General features: G+C 43.3%; 1 protein-coding gene across 2 annotated transcripts; it reads right to left on the bottom strand.

Annotated features, from left to right (window-relative positions):
- Positions 1-814: 814 nt before the first annotated feature.
- COPS7B (COP9 signalosome subunit 7B) lies at positions 815-7,812 on the bottom strand. 2 transcript variants are annotated; one of them, XM_010017036.1, is made up of 6 exons: positions 7,651-7,812; positions 6,381-6,456; positions 4,771-4,859; positions 3,988-4,190; positions 2,617-2,722; positions 815-1,191 (listed from the first exon to the last, which is right to left on the bottom strand). In XM_010017036.1, the coding sequence occupies exons 1-6, from the start codon at positions 7,810-7,812 to the stop codon at positions 1,033-1,035; spliced, it is 795 nt and encodes a 264-aa protein (XP_010015338.1). In that variant the 3' UTR covers positions 815-1,032. The 2 variants fall into 2 exon arrangements, with proteins under 2 accessions (XP_010015338.1, XP_010015339.1); XM_010017037.1 differs by lacking the exons at positions 4,771-4,859; positions 6,381-6,456 and having other exon boundaries at positions 906-1,191.
- Between the last annotated feature and the right edge of the window lie 1,926 nt (positions 7,813-9,738).

Genomic DNA, 9,738 nt, shown 5'->3' with positions numbered 1-9,738 from the left:
AATCACAACAATGTACAAAAAAAGGGAGGAAAAGACAACCTGAAAGTGTTCAAAATTCAGAAAAACTAGTCAAGTCCATTGCTTCAGCAAGGGATGCTGCTGCGACCCCTGCCAGTGGGTCCTGGGCCACCAGCCAGGTACAGTGCTAAACAGGCTCTTCTGCCATGCAGACCACTGTCGCTAGCATCCAAGAAGAGCTAATACATTACCCTTTGAAGGTATCAATGGGGGAAACAACTCACAAGCAGCTCTGGAAGGTCACATCACATTCAGAATAAACAGTTTCTAGTATGACCCTAACCACCTGCAATAGGGAAGTCTTGAAAGAGCATCCTGCTTCCTCCTTATTGTATTGACATCTCAGAGATGCAGAACAGTGCTTTAAATCTGTGAGAGATTAAAGGGCTTAGTAAGGGCAGTAAACAGACAGTTAAGTAAACAGCCCAGCACTAGATCTCATCTTCACAGAGCGAGGTAGTGTGAATTTCACCCCAGTTTGAAATAGACAGGGGTAGCGGAAAGGCTGAAGACTTCCATGTAAAGCAATTCCTGGCCTAGAAACCTTTCTGCACTCCCTTTGGGAATGAAAAGATCTGTGTTGATGGCCTCCTCGCTCCCAGCCTGGCTTTGGTAGCCACACTTCAACCCTGGGATTCAGACACCTCCTACAGAAGTTCTCCCAAGACCTGATTTAGTACAGCAGCTTCCTCAAGGTTAAGCAGCAATGGGACTGGCTGGGAGGGAGCAAAACTGTCCACAGACTTTTTTTTTTTCTTCTGTCCTGCCCCTTTTGGTTAGTCCCTTTCTTTAGAAGTCCCTCTTTACAGGACCAGAAGAGGGACACCCTGAAAATTAATAGGGGCTGCACAGGGTAACTTAGCCAGGTGCTGCTAACTGGGAGCTGTTTCAAGCAGGGCTTTTATTTGCCAGCCTCGAAAAGACTGGCCCAGAACCCACCGAAAAAGGAGACGCAGGCCCTTGTTTGCTCCTCCTGTTGTCATTCCTAGCTGAATGACACTCAGATGGTATGTTCTAGTGACGGCTGGAAACCAGCCCTTTGACTTTGGATATCTTCTTTGTGGGCTGCCTTTGTTCTGTGTGTGGAGGGCACTCTCGCTCTACCAGCTGCTGTTCCATCTCCTGTGCCGACGACGAGGCTGTAGCTTTTAATGTTTTCTTTATGTTTGTGACCTGGCCAAGAAGAGACAATGAATCAGCACCTGCTTCTTCTTCCCCTGACAGCAAAAACTCTGTTCATAAGCACATTGAAAAATCCCTGGAGTACAGAATGAAGATTATAAAATAAACTCTCCCACCAGAAATATGCTCTGCACTTGAGTTTATTAAAGGTAATGTTTCAACCTCACAGCCAGAGTTGTTAATATTTCCAGTCTGGGTCCAATACGGAATAACTAGAGATTACTTTTTTTTTCCTAAGAGACAAGAGCACAATATTGTACCACCTCTCTGGCTGGCAGAGGGACCTACTACTGCCTTGGTGTAGAAGGCTGTCATTCTGTTGACCAGAATCAGGAAGGACAAAGGAGATTGTGATAAAAAACGTAAACTTACACATATGACAGCGCTTGAAAAGGGAAAATGCCATTTGGCCTAGCTGGTTGTTTGAGCTACAGATATTTGGTAGAAGCAGGAATAGGAATTGGTCTGGTGGGAAGCAGGAGTAGTGCTTCTGTTACTCTGTCTGAAAAGGAGAGATCCAGCACCAGGCACCATACTCTGTCCCCTGGAACCCTGCAGGGCTCACTAAAAGTACAAAGAGCAAAGCTTAAAAAAACCCATGGGCCAAAACAAGTTTGGGAGTCAGGTGGCCAACTCCAGGCCAAAGGCATCTGGCAACCCAAATGCACTATGGATGCCAATCAAGCTGCCAAGCATATGCTGCTTCAGAAGGCAAACGTAAACCTTCAGGGATGCAACACTGCAAGAAATAAAGCCTGAGAAAGTGTCTCAGGAGGACCATTTTCACCTTTACAGTTGTATTAGCCAAGGTTTGTTCTCAGAAGTAAATACACAGCAAGGACTAAAACCGCGTGCCCGTGCTGCCATCTACTGCCTAGCTGTGCATGGAACAGAAGCAGAAGCGCTCCTGCCTCACACTGCTGAAGAGCGCGTCAGAGAGCACTGCCTGGGTACTCAACCTGACCCCACAAACGAAGGTGCTGAGGGCATTTTTGCAAAAGCAATGAGGCTCGAGTGACTTTTATTACACTTTCAGGTTTAAAACAAAGAACTGTTTTTCCTTCCTTCCTGCCTTGTACAAAAGGAACAGAATTGTACCAAAGCTCTGTTAAAAGCACACTTTTCCTAACAAAGCAATTCAGGAAACCGTAGCTAGTGCAGTCACCTAGCCTAAATTTCTAACAATTCTAAAAGAAAAGTTCCCACCTGCTAAGAGTAGGCAAATTTGGTATTTGTGGTGTTACTAGCACATGGAAGCAGATGTGTTTTCTCCTTACCCCAAATCAGCACATCTGATTTGCATGATTGCTAGCCTATAGAGAAGCCATGACCATTAACCAGGTGTTACCAGACTGTCTTCAGTAAACAAACATTTATCAAAAAGCATAGAGTGGTCTGAAGCGACTCTGTACCCACCTCGATCTCTACCTGCTGTTGAGTTCGGTGATGGTTCTCTTTGTATTGGTTGGCTCTAAGTACTTGCTGCTCAATTCCTAAAAGAACTGCTTCACAACCATCACACCTGCAAGATACAAACAATATCAGTGTTTATGAGTTCCCTCTGGAGCAGCTCAATCAGGCAATCTGAAAAATCATGCTCACCTACAAGCTTAGAAGATTATTGAATTTATATCCCTGTTTAAAGAGGGGGTATAAAAAGCTGGCAAGTAAAAGCTTAACTACTTACTCAATGTGTTTCACAGCACTCTTCAGAGTCCATGTTATTCTTACCATCAAAAAGTGCTGGTTCAATGCACTTTCAACTTCCTTTTCACTCAGAATTACTGCTTACATGGGGATGCGAAACATTTTTCAGAAGTAAGTAAAATTTTAAAATTAAAGAAAAAAGTCATATTGAGATAACCTCCCCGCCTGTTAAGTGTTCAAAAGACAAGAGCACTCAAGACAGAACTCGTAACTGGAGAGGACAGAAAGGGAATTTGCAGTGGGTTCATTGTTACCTTCCAAACAATGCTGTAAGGGCCTGGAAGCTGTCAGAGCCCTCCTGCCATGATGGGATTGAGGCAGTTGGAGTACAGAAGCAAAAAACCTGCCCCCACCTCAGGACAGCATATTTGCCCAGAAGTTTAATTACTTTTCATGCACTCATTACCATAGCAACTAGGAAGCAATTCCCAGTCAGCTCAGAACCTGCCATAGGCTCCACAGTATACAGGGGAATTTTTCTGGGTAGGAAGGGAATCCTACTAAAAGAAGAGAAGCAGCTTCCTGGCAAAGGTACAAAAAGATAGTACCACAGTCCCAATATGGCTGCATGCAGCCTGCATTTGCAGGAACAAGAAGAAGGCAAACAAAAGCACCTGAAACTTCAAACTTGAAGATGCATCCCCTCCAAAGTACTGTGATTCTCTATAACTTGCCCGTGCAGTTCTCATCACAGTGAAAAAGGCTGAAAAGTAATGGACTGTTCTGTTTTTGTTGCCAAGTGTAACAGCGGAAAGGGGAGTAGCTCCCACTTATAAGACCATGAATCCAGTTTGGCATGTCTGTTTGAAAAGGCCTTGACTCCTAGCTAGGATTCTGCCATGTAAAAGCAGACTCTCAAGACCTAGTATAGTCTGGCTTGATACATAAGGCACATTGAATCCTACATGGGATCTTGAAAACTTGCCCAATAGACTCCTCCTCCAATGCTGCTTATTTAAAACGTAAGACTCCTGATTAATGGAACATGGTGAAATTGAGCCAGCACACAAAACTTTGAGGCAATTTTAAAACAAGATAAGCTATGTACAAGGAACAAGGAAGGTGGGGAGGCTGCCTCACCATTCCTGGAGTGTTTTGACAATATTACTGATGTCCTTCTTCTGAATGTCTCTGCCGATACAAAAATCCACCTCTAGCACCTGGTTTCGTTGATCCAGCTTCCCCTGGATAATATCTGTATAAACCGCTTCAATAATCAGATCTTCCAACTCCCTCAGATTCTTCACATCAAGGTCCTTCAGCAACACAGAATATGGAATGCACTAAAAACAGCAAGTCCAAGAATAAGTTAACAGTCCTAGAGCCAAAATGAACAGCTAAGTCACAGGAGGTCAAGACCCAAATGTTTATTGTATCCTACACTTTAATCTGCAAGTACATCAGTGACTGATCATGGCAGAACAAACACCTGCTACTAGGCTACATGATATTCTGACTCAACTTTGGTAATTCCTGAAGCTTTGGCACATTCTGGAGGAAAAGATGGGATTGGAGATGATTTTAAGAGTGCTGCTTAGTTTTCTCTAGAACAAAAAGTCAGTGTTTTTAAGAATCTCAAGATGTAGTATTCCTTGCAATGTTCTGTTTGCTGTTTCTTCAACTGTTAAAGAAGCCATACAAAGTGTCCCAGCCCTACCTGACCAATTTGCATGGCAGTTCAGACACCCCCAAATCTCATCCACTAAATCAATGCCCCAAATGCACCACAAGATAATACTATACATTACAGATACTTCCCTAGTTGCATGAGTACTCATGAAGTCCAATACAACTTCAATGCTGAAGAATTGATGGCATTTTCAAAACCAAAACCACATTTGTATCATAAACAGTGTACTTTACCTTCATTCTGGAAGCCAGGCTTACAATCGTCAAGTGTTTCAGCTTGTTTTTCTGAGTCACTGTTAATTCAGGCAGGTTATCTTTGTTTGCTGTTAATGTTAAAAAGACAAGATTCAGGACTTGACTTCAAGGATTATACAGACCAGTATGCAGAACTTCACGATGGTTATACTACACTAAACCCTGAAAGGCTAACCTCTTCAGCTACTGTGGGAGCTGGTAAGCAGAGAGAGCTACTGCTGACAGATTAGCAACCCAAGGAGAAAGGGGAAAGTTAAACAATTTGGCAATTCCATTCTTCTCTGCTTCTTTAGTAATTCTGGTTTTGAAATCAGAGTGTAATTTACATCTACGTAAGCGCTGTCCTGCCAAAACAGTTGGTCAATGCTTTGTTTCTACCACCAAGTCATTTTTGTTTCATTAATGAGCTGACAGGATAAAATCTTCCCCCTTTGCTGATCTGGTTGTAAATACAGCTGGTTTTATGTCTCTGAAAAGCTGCAGAATTTAGGGTTGAAAGTGTAAAGTACCAGGCTGAGGAAGAGAGGAGAAATTATTAATCTAGATGGCCTTACTGTCATTGTATTATAGCCATATGCCTCATGAATATTTAAAAACAGAAGGGAAACTGGCAGCTTTCCAAAGCAAAGAAACTCTTTAAAATACCCACTTTAATGGAAATTAGTGTTTCAGGACTACTCAAGTTCTCCCTCCCATCCCACCTCATTCAATGCTCTTCATTTTGACTTCTTTTCCCCCTTTCTCTTTCTTCATTAGAAAAGGAAGAACAAACTGCGCTGTCACATACTGGGACACAAGATCCAAGCACAGCAAACAATCCTCTAATCCGTCACAGAATTCATAAGGCTTGTGTTGCTCCACAGCCACTGGAATTTCCAGTCCTTGTACTTATGGATGCCACTTCTCCTTACAGGAACTAGATAGCTCATCCACCACAGTGATAGGAAGCACCATGACAGAATTATCTGTCACACTCTGTAATGGTCTGGATAAGGCTGCTACCCACAAATGAAGTACTAAATCGCAGCAGAACGGAAGCATAAGCACCAGAGATAAAAGCTCATCTCCACAGATACTAAGATGATTCACACATAGCCCTTCTGAAGCCACATAAAAATCATTATTTCTATTTGTAGTCTAGCTAAGAAATTCTTCATTTTGTTTCAGCAATGCTGTTACAGAATAAAAGGTTATCCTACAAACCATACAGGTTTTTATAAATAATGCAGAACAATTTTGCTTAAGTTTTCTGCAGCTTCCATAACTGGTGTCATCTATATTTCAAAACAGGTATCTGAAATTGCACTCCACAGAGGTAAGTGGCCTGTGAACAACAATGAATACTGCTACAGACCAATTCAATCCAGCGCTGCAGTCCCATCCAAATCAGTAAAACACTGTAGTCTCTAGGCCTTCCTTCACATTTCAGCAATTAAAAAGCACGCATGATCCAAAGACCCACTATGAACAATTCTCCTCACAAGCAAATCCTGTTCTTGTACACTTTCACCCAGAAACACTACGCAGGTACCACAGAAAGCAAAGGACGACCCAGTCTCACACTCTGCAAACAGGCATCAGTCTCTTACCTATATAGTCTGGGTACGTTCCATATGCAAACAGGTTCAGCAACTGGAAATAAGCAGCATTAGACCCTTCAGCAAGCTGGATGGCAAGAAAACAAAATAAATTCCATGTAGCATGTTAACAGTCAACAGAACCCTCACGGGTAACTTCACCAGAGAACATTTTAAGTCTACACAGGACAGTCAGTAGGTTATGTCATGACCTTAAAGAGCTGGCCTTTTCTAAGGCCTCATGAGCAGCAGCAAATTTCAGCAGTTTTAGAGTCACGATGATCCAGCCAATTCTATGCACCAGAACTTAACTACAGTTTGGACTGCCAAGTGCTTTGTGCAGCACCTTAGGAGGTAAAATGAAAAAGGTGACTCTTAATTTCAGCTGACAACCTACAGGGCAGGTCTTCTCATCGTGTAACAAGCAAGCAGGCAATGGTGGTTAAGCATTTATTACTGGGAAAGCTAAGACAGCTTACCTGAAGAGCCACAAAAACTTCAAAGCAAAGCAAGCTCGAACATTTTATGTGGAATGCATTTGAAAGTAACAGCAGTCCTCTCGCATGCAAACACATCACTGGAATAACTGCAGCACCAAGCAGTGACTTTTATTGAGTGGAGTTTTTCTATTACCATTTGCTGCAAATGGATCCAGGAAAAAAAATGTACTTGCAATTTGATGCTGAATAACCATAGAGACATTTTTAGGCATACCCAAGAGCCTGTTTGGAAAGCCAAACTTGCCGTACAACACATTACCCCAGCTGCAGAGATACTCAACCTAGATTCCCCCATTATAGTAGAGGGGGGTGCTGGCAAGGCATCCTCAGTAAAAGCTCTGGAGCTTACTTTCCACGTTCATTTGAAATGGCTTGGATTTGATTGCCACCCAGCCCCGATACACTGGATATCTGCTCACAAGGACTTTGGGAGAGCACTGAAGTTATGCTTTCCAGGACAATGAAGGAGTAGAAAGGGATTTTTTTTTTGTTGCTGGCTGGCTAGGTGCCTTCTTAAAATTGTTACTGTGCTACTGCCTGGTATTTGCTGTATTAGCAATGGCGTTAAGATAGCAAAGCTTTATATAGGTAATTTTTTTAATGTCTAATATATACAGCAAAAGATTACTATCTCTCAGATGCAAACATCTCAGAACCAAGATAAGTCACACCAGGGCCTTCCTGACACAGAAATTTCATGCAAAGACTGTCTGTGGAAACTTTTGGGGATCCTTTATACTTGGAGTGCAGAAGGGGCATTAGGATAGATACTTATCTCTTACCTCTTGCACATTCGTTAACTCCAAGAGCTCTCCGAAGACATAAACCCCAGGAGCTTCCAGCACTTGATTTATAAGAGCAGTCAGAGCTGAGCCACTTGTACCTTTTGCTAGTAAAATAAACTGCTCTAGAAGATTGCAGGATGGTTTCTGTTCTCCTGCCATTCTAGGTTTTCAATCTGTCAATAGAAGAACGTAATATTAATACATCCTTACTCCTCTGCTGAATTCTGTCTGGTGGTGGATCAGAAGGCACATAACGTTTCTGTGTCTGCATAGCCAGGTTTTTCTCCAGCATTCAGAGGTCGGGTCAGGAACCCAGCAGGTTCAACTGATGATTTATCTGGGGAGCAAAAATGATTCACACAATATCTGAGCAAAATTTCTGCAGACTGTCTGTTCAGTTCCTTAAAAGGATTTACTTCTGCTAATTGGAAAGGAGTTTAAATTCCATGCTGTTTTCAGACTTTTCCTTCTACTGATGCTGCCAAAAAATGCCAACTGCAGAGATGCTTATTGTTATGTCTATTAGAGGCCAGATGTGACATCCTCCTTCCTTAATTCACAGCTTCAAAATAGCAACTTATTTAATTCTCTGTGCAGAATCAATCCACGTTGTATGACCACACACCTTTTCCTTTGACACTGGCTATGAATAAATGTGTGTACCTAATTCCTATTGCCTTCTGAGTCTAAAAGGCAAAAAGATCTGTGGCCTGTAAGTAGCTTACCAGTCTACATTGTACAGCTAAAGTGTTTTGTGTTACCAGGAAAGCTTAAGTGATAAAAATACCCTTTCTACAAAGGCTCTCTTTAAGTCACCAGAGAGGTCTTTGTCTTCAGCCACTGCCCGACATTTCTACTGTGCATGTTGTCCTCCAGCACCAACATGTTGCTTTTGAAACATGAAACACTATATATCAGCAAGCTCAACAAAGTAAGTTGTTTGTTTACAAACAACTAAGAAGAAACTTCTGAGCCATATTATTCAGGCACCAAAGAACTTAACAGATAAGGGCTTTTTTGTGTTATGTGTTTATCAGCTAATTAGGAAGTGTAACATGTAACCTTTACTCTGTGAAAGAAAACCAAGCACCAGAGAATCCATTTCGTTCTGTATGACCGCTGTGACCACATCTGCCCTTGTGGGGGTTGTACAGTCACAAAGGTGTTTGCTCGGTTTCACCATGCCTAACCAAATTATTACTTGTGAAGTTAACAGAGCCGGCTTCGTTTGTTAGTCAATTTCTAAAAATACACTTTACTCCATTCCATTACACCTGCAGGTGCAAATAGTCCCAACCTGAGCAGGTAATCTTCTGTACACTCCACGCAAAGATCTCTCAGTGCTCAGTGTGAAGTTTCTTTAGGATTCTTTTCATCAGAGGCACACGTGCAGCCTGAGTGAACAGTACCTCTGTTTCAACTGAAAAATCCCTGCAAGACAGTAACACCCAATGTGGCTTCCTAATGCATCTGAGGGTACATCAGTACTGCTCTCCCTGCTCACAGAGAGCAGACAATTTTCTCAGGAGAGCGCATGAATTGACTGAGCTGGGAACGAGATCCAGATTTCACAGTTCCTAAGCTACTGTCCTCCCTCACAAGTAATCAAAGCATATGCTGGTGTATGAGGTTACAAATGCCTAGCTAGATTTATCCATGCCCTGCTAAGAAAGGCGCACCAATTCTTTGCCCCTTTCCAAATTAACGTTCAGACAACTGCGTTGCTATTGCAACCTGTCTGCACAACCGTGTCACCGGGAGCACCCCGCTGCTCTTTCCACAACCGACCTACCCTGGGGAGAAGTGACTGAAATACCAACGGAAGGCACTTCATTGGAGCTTGCCCAAAAACTACAACAACCCATGCGCGGGGACCAACCGGGCCTCTCCCCCCAACCACGCCTCACTGAAGCCTTTCCACGGGGTTTCGCGGCAGCAGGCGGCACGCAGACCCGGCAGCAGGCAGTAGGGCACGGAGGCCGCCAGGCCCCCTCAGAACCACCAACCGCGGTACCGGGAGTCGTGCCCCACGGAGCGGGCCGAGCCCTGCTGCAGGGGGTGATTTACCCTGGGTCCCGCCGCGGG

The sequence above is a fragment of the Nestor notabilis genome, unplaced genomic scaffold, assembly GCF_000696875.1.
Source record: "Nestor notabilis isolate BGI_N333 unplaced genomic scaffold, ASM69687v1 scaffold28946, whole genome shotgun sequence".
Classification (NCBI taxonomy): Eukaryota; Metazoa; Chordata; class Aves; order Psittaciformes; family Psittacidae; genus Nestor; species Nestor notabilis.
The sequence above is the reverse complement of the archived record's forward strand: the minus strand, read 5'-3'. Positions and strand labels throughout refer to the sequence as shown.